The sequence below is a fragment of the Acanthochromis polyacanthus genome, chromosome 19 (assembly GCF_021347895.1).
Source record: "Acanthochromis polyacanthus isolate Apoly-LR-REF ecotype Palm Island chromosome 19, KAUST_Apoly_ChrSc, whole genome shotgun sequence".
NCBI classification, from domain to species: Eukaryota; Metazoa; Chordata; class Actinopteri; family Pomacentridae; genus Acanthochromis; species Acanthochromis polyacanthus.
Window position 1 is genome coordinate 28030560 of NC_067131.1, and position 22538 is coordinate 28053097.

General features: G+C 40.6%; 1 protein-coding gene across 1 annotated transcript in view; it reads left to right on the plus strand.

Annotated features, from left to right (window-relative positions):
* The window catches only part of ryr2a (ryanodine receptor 2a (cardiac)), a 183409-nt gene extending 161525 nt beyond the window's left edge, over window positions 1-21884 (plus strand). The window contains exons 101-115 of the mRNA XM_022208750.2: window positions 1027-1097; window positions 1705-1855; window positions 2380-2466; window positions 3034-3303; window positions 3520-3650; window positions 4244-4286; window positions 4970-5103; window positions 6341-6401; window positions 8323-8469; window positions 8930-9064; window positions 13375-13531; window positions 14684-14748; window positions 14969-15069; window positions 15848-15899; window positions 18090-21884. Coding sequence (XP_022064442.1) covers window positions 1027-1097; window positions 1705-1855; window positions 2380-2466; window positions 3034-3303; window positions 3520-3650; window positions 4244-4286; window positions 4970-5103; window positions 6341-6401; window positions 8323-8469; window positions 8930-9064; window positions 13375-13531; window positions 14684-14748; window positions 14969-15069; window positions 15848-15899; window positions 18090-18185 — 1701 coding nt within the window. The 3' untranslated portion in view covers window positions 18186-21884. The remainder of the gene's footprint in view (window positions 1-1026; window positions 1098-1704; window positions 1856-2379; window positions 2467-3033; window positions 3304-3519; window positions 3651-4243; window positions 4287-4969; window positions 5104-6340; window positions 6402-8322; window positions 8470-8929; window positions 9065-13374; window positions 13532-14683; window positions 14749-14968; window positions 15070-15847; window positions 15900-18089) is intronic.
* Window positions 21885-22538: the final 654 nt, after the last annotated feature.

Here is a 22538-nt window from a genome sequence, read left to right on the forward strand (position 1 = left end):
TGCACACACGCATACACATACACTCATACACTGTTGTTGCACTGTTATTACACAGTATCTTAGCTAACAGGATTGATAGCTAAAGTATTGTTAGCTAACACAAACACACACACTCTCTCACACACACAGACACACACCATTGAATAATCGATGATCATATAATAGGCTACCTAATGGGTTAGTGTGTGTGTGTGTGTGTGTGTGCGAAGACCGCAAAGCCACCAACTTCTGTTGGAAATGCAAAAGCCCTGTCTGGAATGGTCACAGCCACAAGAAAATAGTCTGTGAAAGCTGTGAAGAGTGAGAAGAGACATGTTTGTGTCTGAACATGAATGTTGAATGAATGTTATGATTGTTATGAATGTTATTGATTATTGTTACTGAATGTTAATTTATGTGTCCCTCTGTCTGTTTTAAAATACGATGGAAGATTAAACATGTTTTGATACCGTTTCAGTGATTGTTATGTGATAAAATTTGAATTAAAAGTGAAGAAAGAACATATCAAAACTGAAAATACTCTTTTGTTGAACAAAATATATAATGTCTAACCAACATGAAAGAAATGTCTCAAGTTTATTGCAAAAATGCATTGATTTCAATTGGGGTCATTTTTGACCCCACCCATGGAAGAGTGTAGGTATTGGTTGGCCATGCATCCAAGGGTTAAATACGTTTTTTAATCACGGTCTGGCTCCGAGTGATGAGTGACATCAGCTTATATGGAGGAGTTGAAGAGTTTGATTAACTGCTCCCACCTGCTTGTCAGAGCTCTCACTGATTACATATACAGATGACCTGCTGCCAGCCTTTGTGACAAAACCAAAACACACAGTTATACTGACTGGTGTATCTGACATCATGTTTCACTTCAAACCAGTGGGAAAAATAAAGATACACACAAGCAAGAGCAAAAAAAAAAACCTAAAATCTCACCTGTTTGTGTGAGATCCTGTCAGTGTAAGCCATGCAATTTACCCTCGCCCACACATTGGTCTATTTGTCTAATAGTGTTTTCTGTTTCAGTCGAAGAGCTCTTCCTCAGAGGAGAAGGAAGCCACACCAGAGACCGAATGTGAACCCGAGAAAACATCAGAGTATGTACACATTTTTGTTTTGTAACCTGATTTCTGAAGCACAGTTATGAAATGTCAGTAAAGTGAGAGTTTGATCCTGAAGCTTCTTAAAGTTTTTATTATAAATAGAAGAGTCTTGTGGCAAGAGTCAACGTAGAACTCGCTGTGAAGTGAGTCAGATCTAACTGCAAAGGTGCAGCCACAACCATGTACCTGGGTGGGAAATAGCTGCTTTCTGCTCATAGACAGGTTCTAACGTACAGGATTATTCACTGATTTATCAACAGGGAACAGAAACCAGACCTTCTAAATCTTGCTTGCGGTGAAATAATGTCCCTAAGCATTTCAACCACATCTGCTGCTTCTGGCATATATTCAGTGAGGTGGATCAGATTATACACAGACTCTGTTTGACTACAAAGACAAGAATCTCTCTGCCTTTTTACTTACTGTGTAAATTTGTTCAGAAGCTTTTACAGTTTTGACACCTTTAGCTGGCAGCTTGGTGACATAAAAGGCTTTATAGATTGTACCAAATGTTGGTTCACTCTTTGTCCCTTCAATGGGGGAAGCTGCTATGCAGAGCACTGTTAGATGTCTGGAAGTGTCGACTGTTCTGTGGTTTCAGAGGCGGACATGTAGAGAAACAAGTGAAACAACAGAAGAATGAGAAGGTGAAGCCAAAAGTAAGAAGACATCACACCTTGAAGTCTGATGAACCTGATCTGCAGGAATCGCCCTTCCTAAAGAAGATTATAGCCTACCAGAGAAAACTGCTGGTATGGGCAACTCCTTCTGACAAATCAGCATTTTCTTGTTTGATGTTGAACACATACTGCTTACAAGTGTCAGTATTACCGCTCAGATAGCAGTAATGGTGTGTATGGGTGCTTTTCTGGCATCCAGATGAATGAATTCAGCAGGTCACATTTTGTCTATGGACGGGATCAGTGACTGGCCACACCACTCCAATGTTCTAAGTTCAGTGGTTCCACACAACAACAACAAAAACAACCAGAGTTTTAGCTCTCTAACTTGACAGAAATTGTCCTTCACAGCTGGGACGCTTCTTAGAAAAGCTTATTTCAATGATTTATGGAGATGCTCATAATGTTAACAATGTTCTGTGGTGTTTTGACACTAAAGTATCAAAGGGCAGCGCTTATCACTGCACTACAATATTAGGACAGTGTGAAAACCATATTTTTGGAAGAGTTGATCTGTTCAAGAGTGAATTTAGCATCATCTCTTTCTGTCACATCCAGAAAAGCATTGATGGCTCTTTTTTCTGTCTCCCCTGCAGAACTACTTTGCCAGGAACTTCTACAACATGAGGATGCTGGCACTGTTTGTTGCCTTTGCCATCAACTTTATCCTCCTTTTTTATAAGGTATCGGTATACCAAGATGTTGTCATCGATGATGAAAACCTGACGTGTGTCCACTGCGAGTGAAATGTGGCAGCATCTCAGAAAGCCACAGAGAGGACAAAGCCTTGTCAGGTTTAACGAGGCAGTGCAGAGCTGTTTTGTCTTCGTACATTAATGCAGTATCAGTTTGAATCCAATTCAGAACGCTAAGGGATCTTAGTGTCAGATAGTGATATACTCCTCATTTCAGCATCACATCAGTATCACTTCAAGACAAGCTTTTCTTTAACATTTTTATGGAGTGTTCTTTTGTCTTCATGGTTTAGTTACAGTGCTGTCAAAAAGTAAAGGAATTAATATTCACAAATGTTTAAAAAACACAAAATCTTTTTAGCCGTCTCCTGTGTCTCCATTTCACACAGCTGGAGCTCAGAGAAACTCGTGCTATCTTTGCACATTGGACTTAGCTCATCTAGAATGCTTAACAAGCCATTGTTTTGCATGCCATATCTATTTTAAATTGTATCTGTTACTACTGCAATTAAACACAGGATGCTTATCAAAACCAGAGATTTTTTTTCCCACCAGGTTTCTACATCCACATCTGTGGTTGAGGAGAGGGAAGTGGTGTACACCAGCAGCCAACCGGACAGCAGCGTTCAGTGGGACCCACTGGGTGGAGAAGCAGTGGAGACAAAGGAGGAGGTGATGGATGATGCTGGGGAGCCCCTGAAGCCTGTCACGGTTCGTTTTGTCCTGGAGGAGAGCAGCGGCTACATGGAGCCCATGTTACGGATCCTGGCCATCATGCACACAGTCATCTCCTTCTTCTGCATCATCGGATACTACTGTCTGAAGGCAGGACTCTGACTGTTGATTTGTAGCTTTATGAAAGTCAGAAGTATGGACTTTGTATTCTGGTATTTTAATGAACAACCCTATAGTGAATCAGTGAAGCTTGACTTTTATAGACCTTTTTGGAGGTATATTGAGATGTGTTCAGTCTGAGAATTAGAATTTGTTGAAATGAAAATGCTCTGCTACATTATTATTGTCTGTGTGTGGGCTGTCCAGGTGCCACTGGTGATCTTTAAGCGTGAAAAAGAAGTGGCCAGGAAGCTGGAATTTGATGGCCTTTATATCACAGAGCAACCATCTGAGGATGACATCAAAGGACAGTGGGACCGACTAGTGATCAACACACAGTGAGTAAACCCTGAGTGTGAGAGTGTACACATGAGCCTCGGGTTTGTGTTGTATCGATGCAACAACCTCTGACAAGGCTAGTGCCTATGAATGTTAAATACATAAAGAACTAGGGAAAAAACATTATTTTTTTCTGAACTTATTTAGCAGAGGTTAGAAGGTGGTGCAGCACAGATCTAACTTCTGGTTGGCTTGAACCAGCTTTCAGGTATCCTGCACCTGCTGTGTATCTGCTGCTGTCTGTCTGCACCATTCTGCAGGCTGAATCATAAATGGTGACTGCAGCATCATTCAGTTATCCTGCTTAGTCGTTACTGAGCTGCTTGACTGGCAGGTGAATTGCATAAACCGTGGATTGTCTCATAACAAACATCTTACTATAAAACACTTTATAAGACTCAGCATTCACATGTTTGTCAGCAGGGATGACAAGTGAGAGAATAAAAATTCACAATTCAGAGAAGTTCTTTGCAAATATGCTTTAACCTGGTGTTCCCCATGGTAGTTTTCCACTCCTACATTTTTCTAATAATATGCTGAAAGCCTTTTATAGATGGTGTAAGCCATGAGTATTTTTTCCTGTTACTTTCAGATCGTTCCCCAACAACTACTGGGATAAGTTTGTGAAGAGGAAGGTAAGTGACTGTTTTGTTTACCTGATAACCTTCTACAAGCAATTATGAGTCATTATTAGTCACATTATATGTTCAAATGACTGAACAGGTAATTATCCAAGTATTTTTAGTTGAGACTTAACTATGATGAATTCATGTTTTGGCAGCATATTAATTTAGACATTTTTCTTTTCACCCTGTTAAATATGATGATGGTGTTTGGCTTGACATTTATTGGTGTAGTTATGGTTGAATCTTATCAGTCTGGATGCTTGGTGTTAAAAGGGCTGTAGGTCTTACACAGCTCCTCCCATGCTGATGGAAACAAACTACAGAAGAAATTGGGCAAATTTAATGTAGAATCCAATATTTTGTTTTAAATAGAATACAGCATCATTCAAAGCTGGAAGAACAAAACGTACAATTGTTCCAACCCTTTCACCTTGAAGAATTAAGCAATAGATAATCAGGCTACATTAAGTCTGCCCTGAATGAAAAATACACCCCAGTGACTCTAAGATACAGTATGGTGGACATGGAACCAGACATTGGTTGTAAAAAGTTGTTCACAAAAGGAGTTATTACCTTGTCATCTGCCTCTGCATAGATTAAGTTTAACGTCTGAAAAGTACTTATTCAGAAGATAAGTATGGGTTTTTTTCCCACTAGAAAGTATTTCTTTAAGACGTCCTGCTCTTCCTCAGGTGATGGATAAATACGGGGAGTTTTATGGCCACGACCGGATCAGTGAACTACTTGGAATGGACAAAGCTGCTCTGGACTTCAGCGACGCTCACAAAAAGAGAAAGCCCAGGAGAGACAGCTCACTGACTGCTGTGTGAGTGTGGGAGACAGAGACAGACAAAGGGGACATTCATTGAATTAAGTAGTTAAAAAATAATTATTACTCCGCTACGAATTACAAATCCATTCATCCATCCATCATCTGCACACCGCCTATTCCTCATTAAGGCCACAGGGGCTGGAGTCTGTCCCAGCTGACTTAGAGTGGAGACAGGAGACACCTGGACAGGTCACCAGTCTGTCACAGGGCTACACAGAGAGACAAACAATCACACTCACAATTCACAATTCTGAATTATCAGTTAACCTCAGCATGTTTTTGGACTGTGGTGTTGTGACTCATTCTGCCGGCAGCTTTGTCACACATCGTCAAAAATCAATTCTGGATCAAAACTTGGGGTCTTCAAAAAGATTTCAAGAAAGAATCTTCAGTCTTCAGAGTCCAGTGCAAATAATGTTTATTCAATACAGAGGCCGTAAGAACAAACATGAGCAAAATCTTGAGATCTTAACTGACCACACAGCACATTACGTCGTCTTTTATACCCATACAGACGTCTTCTAAACACTCCTCTTCTGTTTTGGAAAGCCACAACCCATCGTCTGTATATGATATAACCATATCAAAAGTTAAACCACCTCCTCTTTTTTATTTCTGATAGGTTGGCATTATTTCTGCTTCGCTCACTGTGACCTAGGTTTCAACTCACAAAATGAAGATGAATAGAGGACGTGAACGTCCGGTCTTATGCCTTATATGGGCTCCATAGGCTTCTGTTGGGTTGCTGCTTTCCACAGGATTATTTAGTGATACTCATAACTTCAGCTGACACGTTAGGTCTTCCAGTCTTATCATTGTTTGCTCTTAAATTTGATTCACACATCCCATTTATGTAATTTTATCGTTTGTTCAATCTTAAAATGGGAGGAAGCCGGAGAAAATCCACACATGCACAGGAAGAACATGTAAACTGTGGAGCCACGAATAATGAACCAATAACCTAACAGACAGTGGCTCTAGGAGGGCAAATGAAACATGGAAGCTGATTATTGACTAATGAGTTAAAGGTGACATATTCTAATCTATTACAGTTTTTGTCAAATTGAGGGAGTATCTCCCCACAGTCTACTAGCTGTTCTATCAGTCAAGTTGTTGGACGATCCTTTCAGCAGGGTGAAACATCTTTTGGGGGTTGATGTGCAGAGAAAATACATGAAAAGTGTTCCTGCACATATAAAGAAGCCCTAACCTTTTCTCCTACTGTTGACAGGCTGAATTCCATCGATGTAAAGTACCAGATCTGGAAGCTGGGGGTCGTATTCACAGACAATGTAAGCATGCAAAACCACTCAGTAGCCATGTGCATGAGGTTTCTATATTCTTTTGTGTTTACAGTTTCAATGTTATCATAGTGTAGATTTCAGAGTTTACATGAAACTGTCAACAACTAGTTTTCTCTTTTACTTTCCCCTTAAGCAATTTTAAAATGTTGAAGTTTACTTATTTTACTGAGCGTGATGGTATCGTATCGCATAGGCGTCAGTTTAGGGGGGGCGGTGGGGACGTGTCCCCCCCACTTTTTGTCAGGGGTCATTTTGTCTTCAACACATTCAAATTCTTCACATGTAAGCCGTTGTAAACCCAGTTATTTTCAGCAGTATAGAAAATTCCGACGCTCCTGAACGCACCATCCGCACTCGGCCGAGAGTTGCACAGACACGCAGCACACCTTTGTGAGGTTTAAAGAAAACTTGCAGATGCTAAATTTACGCCTGTGCCAAGTGGAAGCTCCGACCAGAGGCATGCAGGGGCAAAATTTCGGCACGGGAGAATTAGTACTATAGCGGCCCACAGACCACTCTACCCGCATGTACTGATAGCTCAACAGGTTGAGCCTCCGCCTTTGGTATGGTGGTTGTGAGTTCGAGCCCAGCTTGTGGTATTTTGCCGCCGTTCTTCGACATTTTCTCAAAGTGCTGTCTTACCAACGACACGGAAGCATATGAGAAAAGCAGGCGTGCCGCAACAATGCTAAAGTTTGATCTCAAGTAGAGGGCCACAAAATATCGTCCCACGGGCCACAGTTGGTCCACGAGTTTGAGACCCATGATTTAAAGCATTATTATTATTATTATTATTATTTTATGACTGGAGCAGCCCAACAATAAAGCGGCCCACCGGGATATCCCCGGTGTTCCCGATTACCCAGAACGCCACCCAGGGTGTGCATTTCCATCTGACAATGGCTGTGGTCTCCATCCCTCCCACTTTTAAAAACAAACTGACGCCCTTGTCGTATCGCTTTTCTTTTTAGCTCGTCATAAAGCTTTATTGTTTTTACACAGGCTAAGTTAATGTCCACATTTCTTCTATCTAGACTATTACATTTAATGGAAATGTAGAAATAAAACTCGGACAGGCGGAAATCTGGAGGAAAATAAATAATGGCAAAGTCTGGAAATGTACAACCTACCTACATCTCTCCTCTCTCTTTTCTCGGTCACAAGATGAGCATGCACTACAAATACACAAAGACAGTCAAACTGAAAGTCAGCATTCATTTGTGGCAGAGCCTGGGATTCACACCTTGTATAAAATATTCTGCAACTTCACAGGAGGTTTGATTTGTTTCCTTCAGACTGCAGGAACCTCCTTCACTACCAATCAAAAGTTTGGGGTCACTTAGAAATATCCTTAGTTTTGAAAGAAAAGCATTTTTTTTTTGAATGAACATGACATTAAACGAATGATAAATCCAGTCTAGACATTGTTAATGTGGTAAATGACTATTCTAGCTGGAAACAGCTGATTTTTAATGGAATATCTCCATAGGGGTACAGAGGAACATTTCTCTGTGTTCTAATGCTACATTGTGTTAGCTAATGGTGTTGAAAGACTGATTGAAGATTTTTTATGAGCCCATGACTGTCATTTTAGGAGGGAAAATAGAAAAAGGGTGAACCTGTACATAAGTCTATAATTAATGTACTTTTGTCAGCACAAATACTAATCTGCACCCATATTTAAAACCCAGGTAAATGTAGCCGCAAACTGAACACTGATCCATGATGTTATCCACGACTGTTTCCTTCAAACTTAGACTGATTAACTGTCTTGAACTCTGCTAACTGTCCTAATATTTTCTAATTACATTTGTAAAAATAAAATGTAAACGAATTATTCTCTCACAGTCACTGCAGTAGCAACAGACGACAGTTCCCTGAAATAACCCGTGTCCTTCCTTTCTTCCAGTCCTTCCTCTATCTGGCCTGGTATATGACCATGTCCATCCTGGGTCACTATAACAACTTCTTCTTTGCTGCCCATCTGCTGGACATCGCCATGGGTTTTAAGACGCTGCGCACCATCCTCTCCTCAGTCACACACAACGGCAAACAGGTAAACTGCATACAAATGTCTAACTGCTTCAAACAAATGCAAACACAGACGTAAACGATTCAAAAACAGCAGGAGCATCTCGTAAATTCCGCCTCTCCACACTGTCTGCATGCATTAATGGCACTTACTAGTAATCACTTATATAAACAATATAAAATGAATTTAAACTTCAATTATTTATTCACATGTCGTAGAAAAATACCACACTTCATAAAGTGTTAGATAAAAACTATACTGATGTGTTTGATGAGTGAGAGCGAAATGGCTGAACAAAAGCAATCACTTGCTAACTAAGCGACTGATCACCAAACCTAAATGCAACACTCCTGCAGAAATTATTAATACATGTTTGTGTTTTTTCCTTAAAAGAAGAAGCAACCAGGAAAACGGCTGCTGCACTGGACCTTTTTTTATTTAGATTCTTCATCACAGCGGTCTCGTCTTGTCTCTTGTCCTCCAGCTGGTGTTAACTGTGGGCCTGCTAGCAGTGGTGGTGTATCTTTACACAGTAGTGGCCTTCAACTTCTTCAGGAAGTTCTACAACAAGAGTGAAGACGGAGAGCTGCCAGACATGAAGTGTGACGACATGCTGACAGTGAGTTAAGAAGTGCATTGAACATATCGCTGCAGTGAAGTTGCAAACGTTCTTGTCTTTATGCTTTAAATTAATTAAAGGCCTGAACTGACTGACTGCATTACTAGAGAGCTTAGATCAGGTAATGTCCTGGATAGTTTAGAGTGAAAAACATCCCTGGATGATGTATAGATCAAACAGCCATCATATTATCATGAAACTAGAGGTGGCGCTAGTGTTTCTCATGAATCTCTTCCCCAAACTAGGAGGAATGTTCATTTCTGGTGACTTCTTAAGAAAATATTAAAATGAAATCAGTGCCTAATACAATAAATACCCTATTTATATTTTTAGTATTGGCATGCATTACATATTGAAATAATTTGTCTTGATATGTGGAAAGGCACCATGTTAATATAGGTATGAATTCACCCAGGAACATATTAGGAGCAGAATGTGGTCAAAATATCCAAACCACACTGCTGGGAGGCAGCACAGTGGATCAGTGCTTAGCACTGTCACCTCACATACAGAAGGTCCCCAGTTAGCGTCCCAGCTTGGGATCTTTTTGTGTGGAGTTTGCATGTTCTCCCTCTGCATGTGTGGGTTTTCTTCAGGTTCTCCGACTTCCTCCCACAGTCCAAAAACATGCTGAGTTTAACTGATGGCTCTAAATTGTCTGTTGGTGTGAATGTAAGTGTGATTGTTTGTATATGTAGCCCTGTGACAGACTGGTGATCTGTCCAGGGTGTCCCTTGCCTTCACCATACGTCAGCTGGGATAGACTCCAGCCCCCTATGACCTTAATGTATAGGTAATTGCTGGCATGGTTAGGTTTACACTGTGATAGGATCTCAGCATGTGTAAATTAAATGAATACAATCTGAAGAAACACACCTACCAAGCAAGTTTAAAGGTACCTGAACATCTCCTATTCCTGGTAAATAAGATAAACTTTATTTATCCCACAGTGGCGAAAGTTCACTGTTACAGTAGCTCCAAATGAGAGAAAAAGAGTTTAGCGACAGTACGGAATAAATAGAAACACACAGTGCAAAAACGCAGAGAACATTATGTACGCAGAAGATTGTTTTTTTTAAAAAGAAGACTATTTACATGAGGTTGAAAAATAGCAGTTATTGCACATAAGTGAGGGAGAAATGTGCAGCAGTGACAGAGGTAGATCAGTTTATAATACGGCATTGTACAGTCTGACTGATGCTGGGATAAATGACCTGCAGAAACGTTCCTTCTTACACTTGGGGTGTACAGTCTGTTGCTAAAGGCGCTAATTCAAGCAAACCTGACAACAGCTACAGGTTTCCACTGTAGAATTATCTCACCAATGGAAAACACAGTAAGATCATGTTTGACTTTGCAACTATTTGGCCTTTTAACTCACTGCTGTTCCGGCTGATAATGCTCGTAAAGCCAGTCTCATTGCAACTAGGAAGTATCCAGTGCAGCCTGTGTCTAATGAGGGTCCAGCTCCATTTATGGACAGAGAGTCATGGGTCAGAGCGCTTAGTCTTGACAGCGTTCACCCTCAGGCTCCGTCTGAAGTCCAGCTAAGCTACTCTAAGATTCCACCGTCTGTTTTTGTACATTTCTTTTCCAGGCCCTCTGTTAACTTTTCAGGAATAGCAACAGTGTGCGTGACATTAACAAAGATTAATTTTATCTTATTAACCTGGGGCCTTTATCGTGATGCACGCTCAGTTTAGGGTTCTCTTTGGGTGACCACATCTGGCTCCACGAAGCCAAGACAACACTGGTGGTTCTCGATAATAAGATTTGCAGCATACAGCCTCTGGCAAAAATTCTGGAATCACCAGTCTTGGAGGATGTTCATTCAGTTGTTTATATTTGTAGAAAAAAAGCAGATCACAGACAGCTAAAGTCATTACCGCCCGGCAAAACATCGTTTTCCGGGAGGTATTGTTTTGAGCTGCATGGTCTTGGTTGATTGGTTGCTTGTTTGTCTGTAACACTTTGGTTTCCATGCGATAACTCCATGAAATATTGCTGTAGCCTCACCATGTTTGGCACACAGGTGTACCATAATAAGATACTGGTCAAGTTCGAATTTGGTGACCTTCACCTAATTTTCAAGGTCACAGGGGTCATCTTTGTAAATGTGGTTGCCGTGTCCTCGCCGGACGGTTCAAGTTTGGTACAACTTCTAGTTTAAAATTGCAAATCTTTCTGATTTAAGAAACACTAAAAGAAACCAAGAAAAAAATGTGGTAGCCAATAAAAATAGCTTTTTTAGATCAAGCAGAAGGAAAAAATTATGAAATCGCCCTGTAAATTTCCATTTCCAAAACTAACACCTGCATCAGATTAATTCTGCTCATTAGTCTGCAGGTAAAAAAAGGAGTCTCACGTCTTGGAGAGCTGTTACACCAAGTAGATTGACATGTATGTGATCTGCTTTTTTTCTACAAGATTAAACAACTGAATGAACATCCTTCAAGACTGGTGTTTACATCATTTTTGCCAGGGGTTGTAGAAATGGAAATGTAGGATGATACCAGCATAGGTTAGCCATGTAGCTTGTTAGATGACATGAATTAAAGTATCTGTCAGGAATGGAACCAAAGACTCAGTGCTTGAAGGTTTCTGTAACCATGTGACGTGTGCTCGAACTAATCGACTGTGATTGAGCCTGCTTAGGAGTCAGACAGCTTTGTGACATAGAAATGAGAAACTGGAGTTAGACCAAAGATAACTGACCATTCTCACCTCATGATGCTGCCAGGGAACAGTGATTGCAGTTTTATCATGTATTTTAAGCTTGACTCTTAACATTTATCTGTGTCTTTAATGTATGGAATATAATCATCTACCTACAGTCATGTATGTAGAGGCAGCTGGTCTGTAACAGAGGGAGGACACAGGTCTAGATAGAAGGAAGTTTAGTTATGATAAGGCTGCTTCCTGCTCCAAAGCTGCCTGAGAGTAATACTATATAAGGGCTCTATGGTGTGTGTTTTCTGAGGGTGGAAAGAGGCCTTCTGTCACCCGGAAATTTCAGGACACGCACTCTAATCCCTGTACAGCCAGCCACCCATAACATTCCATAGCGCTTTTCTGTTTCCTATTAAGGGGCCGGGGTGGCATCTCTGCCTGGTCTACAGTAGAACAAGGTGACAGGGGCTGCTGGACGGCCACTTCTCTCCTCCTTTTAATGAATAAATCCTTTAGAATAACACTCACCGTTGAGAGAGATAATCTGAGCTGATCTCTCCTTCCTGTTCACTTGGTCTTAGCCTTCATCTTTCTCTGTGTACTGAGGTTTTACCCTCTTCCACCCTTCTTTCCCTTTGGCTCAGCTGATTTCTGTCTGTTTTTTCTTTCCGATTATCTTTAGTTTTACCGCAGTTGTTCTTTGAATCTGATTTGTCTAAGAAACTAACAGATTTTCATAATTTGTTTATGAAAATGCACAGGACATTCTAGTCACTGACATTTGCTCATTAACCCTCCTGTTGTCCTCATTTACAGGCACCAAAAAATATTGTTTCCTCGTCTGAAAAAAAATCAAAAAATTCAGCAAACAATTTCCCAAATTTCTGAAAATTTGCAAAACCGGTGGAAAGAAAATTCCAATAAATCCTTAAGTTTCCCTTAAAAGTTTTATTTAAAAAAAAAATCCCCCAAATTTGGCAAGAAAATTCTTGTAAATATTTTCAAAAGTAAAACTTTTCCAAAAAATATCTAAAGTGATTACATATAGATCAGTAAAACTTCCAATATTGTCTTTAAGAACATTCACAAAAAAAATCAACCAAAATCCAGCAAAATTCGCTGGATTTTGGTTGATTTTTTGTGAATGTTTTTAAAGAAACATTTTTAATATTTCTTTTTCCACCAAAAAAAGTTCAAAGATTTCCCAGAAATATTGAAAATGTGGACATCACAAGTATCACTATGAAAATATGCATTTTTTCCACATTTTCAAACTTTACACCGGGTCAATTTTGACCCGTGGGACGACACAAGGATTAATGTATGTTTTGTTTGCATTTCTCTCCTGCATTTAGTTTTGTTAATTTAACCGAATATCACAAACCATAAATTTGCCTCAATCCTACCAATCTGTAATCTGTACAACTACTTCTGTACATTTAACTTGATTCTAAATACATGATTTTTTAAGGGAAATAAAGACATTTTTGTTGGATGATTTTTAAATATTTTCATTTACTGCAAAAATACAGTTTACAAAGTTCATTGCATTATTGTAGAGAAGCTTCTGTGTGCAGATTTTCCCTCTTTTTCACCTTCTCTCTCCCTCTGTTCTGTGTTTCTGTCTCTCTCTTTCCCAGTGCTACATGTTCCACATGTATGTAGGCGTGCGAGCTGGAGGAGGAATAGGCGACCAGATCGAGGACCCAGCAGGGGACGAGTATGAGATCTACCGCATCATCTTTGACATCACCTTCTTCTTCTTTGTCATTGTAATCCTCCTGGCCATCATCCAGGGTACGCACAGGCACATACACAAGTGTTGGTAGTTTCATATTATGAGGAAATATATGCTGAATTATCAATAACAATAAACAAGAATTAGAGATGACTGTCACTCAGAGCAGAAACGATCTGAGCAGACAACCTGCTGCCATCAGGGAAGAGACTCAGATCCTCAAAATGCAGGACAAACAGACTGATGAACAGCTTTTTCCCATCAAACTCCAAACAGCTGTAAACCTGAATGCACGGTGTCACTTTTAATGGTTCTGGCGCTGCTTACGTGCAGTTTCCTGACCATGTTTATTCTATTTTATTGGCTGTTATTACATTTCATTTACCTCCCATGCTGTATATATCTTGCCTCTTTTGCATATGTTGTCATTTTTAATATCCTCTTGTTTTATATGTGCATTTGATTTTATTATTTAATGTTATTGTATTTGTTACTGCTTGTTATCAGTGCATCGTCCAGTAGCAGCTATTTGTCTTCGTCATACCCCCATGTATGACGACGATAAAGCTGTTCTATTCTATGCAATAAACAATTAGAATATTATTTTTCTGCACATTTAATAAGTGTGTAGACGGTTACTATTCTGCACTGATACATTTATCACCTGAAGTTAGTCAAGTTTATTAATGTCTATGTGGCAAGAAAATTCAGATTACCTTTTAGAAAGCGCCAGTTGTGGGGAAAGAAGGAGCTTTACAGCTGTGAAAACACACATTTTGTCCAGATCCAAATGGGATTAGAGTTTTGTTTCACATGACATAAATCTTTCAGAGAGTGCAGTACTCCACCAAGGCTGCTCAGTCGTATGATTTTAGACGAATTGGGGCTGGTCCGATCTTGATCTTCGATCTTGCCCCTCAAAGTCTGTTTTTGAGTAATGTCGCTAACAGACAGACAAACCAACGCTGATCGTCACGTAACTCCACTGCGTTCCTTGGCTGAGTAATAATGTGGAAATACAATGACCCCACCCCATTAGTTAGCATCATTCTATCGTATAGCCCACTGGCAGATAAAACATATATTTGATCTTCAGATGGTACAGTGGTAAATAAGTGAGTTCAGTAAGACAAACTGTGAGGACTTGAATGCTAGCAACATTGCCGATGAATCTGCTTAACGTCCACACCATGTGCTCTGTGAAATTCTAGGGTTGATCATTGATGCTTTTGGAGAGCTGAGGGACCAGCAGGAACAAGTGAAAGAAGACATGGAGGTGAAAAACACACACACAAATTAAAACAATACATTCTGGGAATACACTACAGGTGTTCATCACAGCGTTATACAGCCCCACAATGCTATCATATGATGGGCATTCACTTGATGGTTCATTCATCCACATGGAAGCTGCAGTTTAATACCTAACAGTGGTCAGAGATGAAGTCTAAATGTTGTCGTCACCATCACTTAACACTCGCACGTTTTTCTTGCAGACCAAATGCTTTATCTGTGGAATAGGCAACGACTACTTTGACACAGTGCCACATGGCTTTGAAACGCACACGCTACAGGAGCACAACTTAGCCAACTACCTGTGAGTACATCTGGAGTTTGTGTTTTTATTCTGGTGCCAAGTAGCACCTTTAGAGCAGGAAGTAGATTCTTCAGTTTTATGTTCCATATGATGTTTGCATGAACCAAAACAATGTTGGACTGTTGTTATTCTTTGCGACATACAAATATTTAAACGCTAGTGTTGCTGTTTAAGGTTGAATCGGCTCCCTTATTCCAGGATTTTGGAAACTGATCAATAGCACCACAACTCATGGTTGCAGTCATAGGCCAGTTCTTGGGACTGGAAAACCACAGCTACTAAACCAGGACAAAGTTGTTTTCACTCGTGGCTTGAAGGCATTGTCACCCATGTGGTTTGGGCATAAAGGGGCAAAATGAGAGCTGAGCTTTAGTCACAGCCATGAACATGCCAGTGCACGGGCCAGAAACCCATTTCAAAGTGTCCTTGTGTTGTTGTTTTGTGTTTTTTTTCTCCACTATAGAGGCACATCTTAGCACCTCAGAAAACTGAAAACACATGGATGAATGGAGGGATTTATTATTATTATTGCCTGTTTTGTGGTTACCTTTCATGTAGAACGTACAGATAGATAAATTTCTTGTCCATTCCAAGTAAAAGCAGAAGTTGGTCTTTTGTCATCGCTATAAGACAAAGTTGAAAAACCTACTCGCACATCAAGAACACAGTACAGTCTATTCAGTCAAGGTCCTGGAAAGCACTGAGTGTGCATGTGGCTGTAATGTGTGATAATGATGTCAGTGGATGTGTTTTTTTAATACCTTTGTTTGTGTTTCAGATTCTTTGTGATGTATCTCATCAACAAAGATGAAACAGAGCACACAGGCCAGGTAACCAGCTCCTTTCCCTTTGTCCTCAGTATGTTCACACACATCACTGTGATACTTTAATGTGTTTAGTAGAGTTCAGCTAAAAAGGCTTTCAGTGTTTCTGATGCTTACATTGTTAGAGCCTCAGTGTGCTTCAAAGTTCTCACCACATCTTCTGATAGCATCTTAAATCTATACCTAATAAAGTGCTGTTTGTTTGTCTTTCTGTCAAAAAAAGTTACTTAAAAACTGCTGAGTTTAATTTAACTTGGTGCAGAGGTGGGCACAGGAAGAACCCAATAAATGTTGGTGTGGATCTGGACCACTTTCACTCATTCATCTAGTAGAGTATTGGTCTTGGCAGAGGATGTGCTGTCCGAGTGCCTTTGTGGTTTAATGATGGAATCGAGGGGCTGGACCTTGTCTCACATTTTACTGCGTTCACTTCAACATTGGAAACTGGCCTCTGAGGTTTTTCATCAAACTTTTATAAGCAGTCGGTGAAATGATCCTATCACTATCTGATTCTTTCAGTAAATTCATGGTATGTCTCTTAATTTCATGAAATAAAATATCTCTTTATAGTAGTAAAAGTTCACAAGAAAAGCACTCAGAGCGCTCAGTATTCTGCTAAGGCTGCTTAGTCGTATAATTTCCGACAGATGAAATCTTGAAAAAATCACAGCAATATAGAATGTGTCCTTTTAACATAGATGCACACACAAACAAAATGACCTTGCACTGAGCACATGCGTGTGTTATTCATGTGTACGTTATTTACGGATACTGAATTGCGTGAAGTAAATATGTAGCGAGGGGCAGGAACTGATGGGACTCAGAAACACCCCCACAATTTAATTGAATTGTTTTAATTTCCAACAGATAAGTCCTAATAAGTCCACAGCGGTGGATTTGTAGTAGGATCACAATCATGTGATCATCAGCAGGCAGCTGACGTAGTGTTCACTTGTTGTCATGGTTACAGTGATGCCGTGCCGCTATCTCTAGGGCTGATCCGAATAGCAGTAGGCCTACGTACATTCTCTTCATGTTCTGTGCCAGAAAGATGAGCCTATCCACATTTTCGTTCAAGAGTGAACTTCTGGTTTTGTTCACAACATAGCCAGGCTTTAAGAAAATACACTCCGGTGGGGTGGAAGTGGGTGGAATGCACAGGCAGTATTTGGCTGCTACTGCCTGTTTTGGATAGCGGTCACAGTTTTGTTTCCACCGTCCCGATGGGCCACACTGGACTCTAATAGAGTTCACCGAATACTGCTCCATGTCTCGCTTGGCACTTTGATCTTGCTCCTCAAGGTGTTCATCGTCGAAATCCGACAGTCTTAGCATTAGCATGGATATCTCCATCTTCAGCATTTTGTCTTCTGTTTACAAACACGGGCAAAGTGAAGTGTGATGACAGAGCTGGTAGGTCTGCATGAGACAGCCAGTCGATAGGCCAATCAAAAGGAACGCTGAGCCCAGAATCCACAAGACTGACATATACCAATGTGTTATGACAGTAAAGCAGCTACTCTGTGGCGCTGGGGGTGGGGGGTATCGACCAATATTCGGATATTCAGGTCCAGCCCTAGCTATGTCGCAATGATACAAAAATCTTTACTAGATCCACAGATCCAGACTCTAAGCTGCATCACTGCCAAAATCTAATCACTTATTCCTTGTGTAATTTCTGAGCTTCCCTGAAAATTTCATCCAAATCCATTAGTTTGTTTTTGAGTAATGTTGCTTACAGACAGACAGACAGACAAGCCAACGCCGATCGTCACATAACTCTGGCACATTCCTTGATGGAGTAATTAGTCTCTTTCTCTTAGGAGTAAAAAGGAAAAGTAGCCAATGATTTCTACACATGCAGTCAAATCCAGGCAGCAGTGATTTCCTGTAGTGTTTATCTGATCCCTGAACATCAGAAGCAGAAATATTTAACTGAATCTGCACCACCCTGTGAACCTTGAAGACAATAAGACTTGTCTGATTTATAATTCATGAGTATGATTCAGTCAAATGCCTTTACGTTAGACTGTGGGACCAGGCAGAAACACTTAAGATGCCGTCACACAACATGATTGATCTGAAGCCTTTAATGGGTCAGTATCTGAAGCTTAAGTTGCTCTAAGTGGGTTTAGTAGGCACTAAACAAGGCACTCGTAAAGTAAACCCTTCCTACCCCACCCATCTGTCTTTAAGGAGTCTTACGTCTGGAAGATGTACCAGGAGCGTTGCTGGGAGTTTTTCCCTGCAGGGGACTGTTTCCGGAAACAGTACGAGGATCAACTCAACTGACCCATTCTCTAAGCAACAGACTCTTCAAGGCCCTCTGCAGCCATCTTCCCTGTGCTTGACCCTCGAAGCTTTCACAGCCCCCTGTTCGACCAAACAACAGGTTCTGCTGTCTGATCCACTTCCCACTCCAGGAAGAGCCCAGATGTCCAGCCTTCTCTACAGGCCCCGCCCTGAGCCGTCCTCATCCAGTCAGCCAGCTCGCCAGCTCCGCCCCAACCTCCACCACACTTTGGAATGCTTCTCAGACCCTGTACATAGAAAATATCTAATAATAATGCTGTACAATGTGTGACTGGTGGAACGCCAAGGTTCTTGGCTCGGACGATGACTTCTCTGCTCCATTTTATTCTACATTTACACGGTAACAACACAGTAACATACAGTAACAAGCAAAAAATACGACGGAATGATGGGGCACGGGAAAAAGGAGACCCAAAGATGAGAGAAGAAGAGAATTCTTCTAAGTTTTTCAGGACAATGACGGATAGACAGAGAGCAGACATTAGTATGGTGATGTTTACGACTTTTCATGTGTACAATGCACGCTTGCATGTAGGTGCAGGGGGTGGACATGAAACGAACATCTGGATGATCTCTTCCTGATCCAGAACAGCGGCGCTGCAAGAATCCAGACTGTTCAGAGGCTTACATGTCGCAGCTAATCCACGAAGATGGGCAAAGAGGTGCTGATCTGATTTTGAGTTTGTGGTACATTAAAAGTGGGAAACTCAAAACGAACGCCTCTGTGACTCAACAGAAACCTGACATTCTTCACAGCTAGAGCAGTTGTACTGGACTGAATGGAAGCACAGTGTAGATGTTGCCGTTGTGTCCACACCCTGCACATGCCAACACTGTGTGTGAAGGGCTCCTTAACTAAGTATCACATTGCTAGCAACATGAATCTCAAGTCCATTTTGTTCCAGTGGGACTGAGCAACCTGGAGACTCAGCCAAAGCATGGACAGGTCATAATCCTCCATCTGCATACGATCTACAGAAATAAATATATGTCCCCCAAATTGTGCTTGCAAAATGGTTGAATCTATTATTCGCGTTTTTTGGTAAATGATCTTTAATCACCAATTTATTTTTTTGTTCTTTAATTTCACGTTTTGCTCCAGCAGCAGCAGCAGCAGCAGCAGCATGGCCTAACAGATGTCTGCTGCTCACGTTGTCCTGAGGACAGTCACGCTGCTTTCAGATAAGCTTCCTCTGTTCAGTCCAACTACTGGTCAAAACATCTCTCGGTGCAACTGTTAGAGCTTTAGACTGTGTTTTTTAAATTCATTTAATTAGGGCTCTGTAACCTGTTCATGAAATTCTGTTGTGTTCTGAAAAGCAATACCAAAGCAGCAAAAAGTGATTTGTTTTAGAACCTGACAGCTGCAGACAAGCTAAGTGTGTGCATGTTAAGAGAAATGATGAGCCTGAAGGGAGCAATCCGATACGTTTCCTGAAGTGGAAATGCACAGCGAGGAAGGGAGGTGGGAGGAGACAGTGCCTTACAAAGCCGAGGTGGATCTTCAGGAGCTGTAGGAGGACATCGGTGTGAACATCAGACGCTGGGGTTGGGTTATTTCAGAGAGGGGATATGCCTTGAGAGCACTGTAGGAACGTACAAGAAGAGTTGTTTTTGAAAAGCGACGTGACTGGCAGTTTGGGAGCAGACATATCCACAGTTGAAATGACTTCAAATTTCAGTCACGTTTGCTTTATAGCTAATATACACCACCGACCTGCACACGTCTAAAAGATAGAAGAAGCACGCTAGTTAGCATTATACCTCCATCTCTGGAGAAACGTCATTTTGATTTAAAACTGCAGCCCTGCAATAAATCCATCCTTCATGAAGCGATCACTAGCTGTGTTTAATCGTTTTGGAGGCTGCAGTTTGTGCTACTTTTAAATTGTCTCGCCCTATAACTGAAGTAAGATTTATTCCACACTGAATGACATAAATGAAGTGGAGGAAAAACAATATTGTTAGTGGTGAAAAAGAGCCCATATGGTGGGATTTATTGCAGGATTGTGTGATGGCACTGCTTTAGCTGGTGCACCTAATAACCTGACAGACATTACAAATCACATAAAGCCATGTGCCGTGCTGCATTCATGGTTTTAGTAACGTTTAACAGTATCCCAGTGCTGCCATACCATCCTTCAAGATGGACTCCTGTTAGGTCAGATTCAGTTTACGTTCTCAACTTAAAGAGGCAGGAAGTGATGATGCATTACAGTGTGCTGGATTGTACGGTCACTTTTCTTCAGTATTGCTTTATGATTGTTCCACATCTCAGTGCAATGCAGTAAATAAACTTCCATGGAACACATTTCATGGAATAAACAGTTTGGAAATGCAGGAGTTTTAGCCGGAATGCAGAAAGGCGAAACGAATGTTAAGGCCAGAAACTAAATAAGTTGTTTGAAACATACAGCATCTTTTAAATATTTTACTTTTCTTTCTCAGTTCTAGAAGAGTGTGTTGATTGAATGGAAGCTTAGAGCTGGCATACACTCAACAAATCATTCTCCTCACCAAGAAGCGCTCGTCCGAGGTCTTTATTTTGTGATGAATTCATGCAAAACAGCGAATAGTTATTACTCTTTTTGTGTAGACATTCTCCAAAAAAAAAAAAAAATCAGAAAAATGCCATTGCATGTTTAATATTGGGGATTAGTGAACAATTATAACAAAGACACTAAATCTATGCCACCTGTAAATTGTTTAATAGGATCATTTAAGACGAACTAAGATCTATGTGATATTGTATTTAAGTGGTGTGGGCTTCATTGTAACTTTTCAAGTCATTTTGCCACAACTGCATCCATTTTTGAGAGAAAAAAAAGAAGAAAAACCCATCTTTGTTTTAAAATACTATGAGTAAAAGGTTTGTTTAAGTATCATTTGGTCATAAGCTCAAGCAATAGCTCTTCAGGACGTGTATGGGAGACGACCGGCCGCTGTAAATTGCAAAACAAAACGCAGGACAAATAAAAGCTTGCTTCACTTTGTCTCAGAGTTCAGCAGCGATGAAATGGCATCAAATTCTTCCAACCGTACGCTGCTGTTTGAAGACCCACAGTGTTTAAATAACTTACAGTATGATGCAGTTAGCCATAGAGGGTCGCAGCCTCATGTTTGCTGAAAATGTGTGGCGGCCTGTAAATCCAGTTTAGCATAGAATTAGCTTTTTAAAGAAAAAAAGTCGTGGGGGAGGGATGGAGGATCTTTCTATTTTGTTGTTGCTGTTGTGTTCCAGCTGCCACTAGGGGCCGCTAAAGAGCCATGCTTACTGATGCACCTTTAAGTGAGTGACCATGCATGCATGATTTCCATTTAGTACCGATGACTGTATGATAAGACGGTGGATGTTACAGCTGCTACCAGCCGGTGTGAGTATGATGAATATTGCAGTGTCCCCTTTGTACCATGCTGATGTCAGGCCTCTTTTTTAAAACTATTTCAGAGTGAATAATGTCATTATTAAGTGGTATATTGGTCATACGAAATGAATATTTTCCATATTTATCATGAAAGGGGCATGTTTAGTTTTCCACACAGTAGTCCATCATGTAGACTTTTGAGTAAGCTATCGCTGCTTCTGAGGAAGAAATGTGTAAAGAGGGACTGAGTCTATGAGCAATGAATGGATTTGCATGATTTTTAAAATAAAATGTTATTTATTAACTTGTGAAATGTAGAATATTCTTTTTGTTGTTAAAATTTATTGCCTGTTTTGTGGTTAGATAGATAGATAGATATTTTATTAAGCTCCCTCTGGGTTGGGGGGAGTTGCTTCCCCAAGCAAAGGAGTTGAAGAATCTCTGGATCTTGTTTACGAGTGACTTTTGTCATTGCAACAATTTCTAGGAGAAACTGATGCTGAAGTCCTCACCTGCTCCAGAGAAGGTTTTGTTCCAGGTAACAGGTCAACATAAATGGAAACATCAGCAACTGAACAATCAGTTTTCTTGTCAAAGATCCAGAAAGTGAAGCCAGAACGCACCCTGGGTTTCTGAAACTCATTATATCTATATCACAAACTACACGCTCTTGTACAGGGTTTCTGCAGAAATCAGTGAAATTTAATGCCATTTTAATGCTACACTACACATTTTAATGACCATGAACTTAAGTTACACGGGTTTGTTTGTTTGTAAAATATGATTTTTATATGAAAACTGTCGCTGCATTTCACTTTTTCTGAATCCAGAAACCACCCCCGACCACCCACGGGCTACAGTCATTCTCTGAATTCAACTTTTTCTAGCAGTTTTTGCTGGAATTTGCAATTTCCCCATTTCCAGTTCTCTTCCACCTGGTCCAGCCTTCTGGCCACTTAAAAAATTA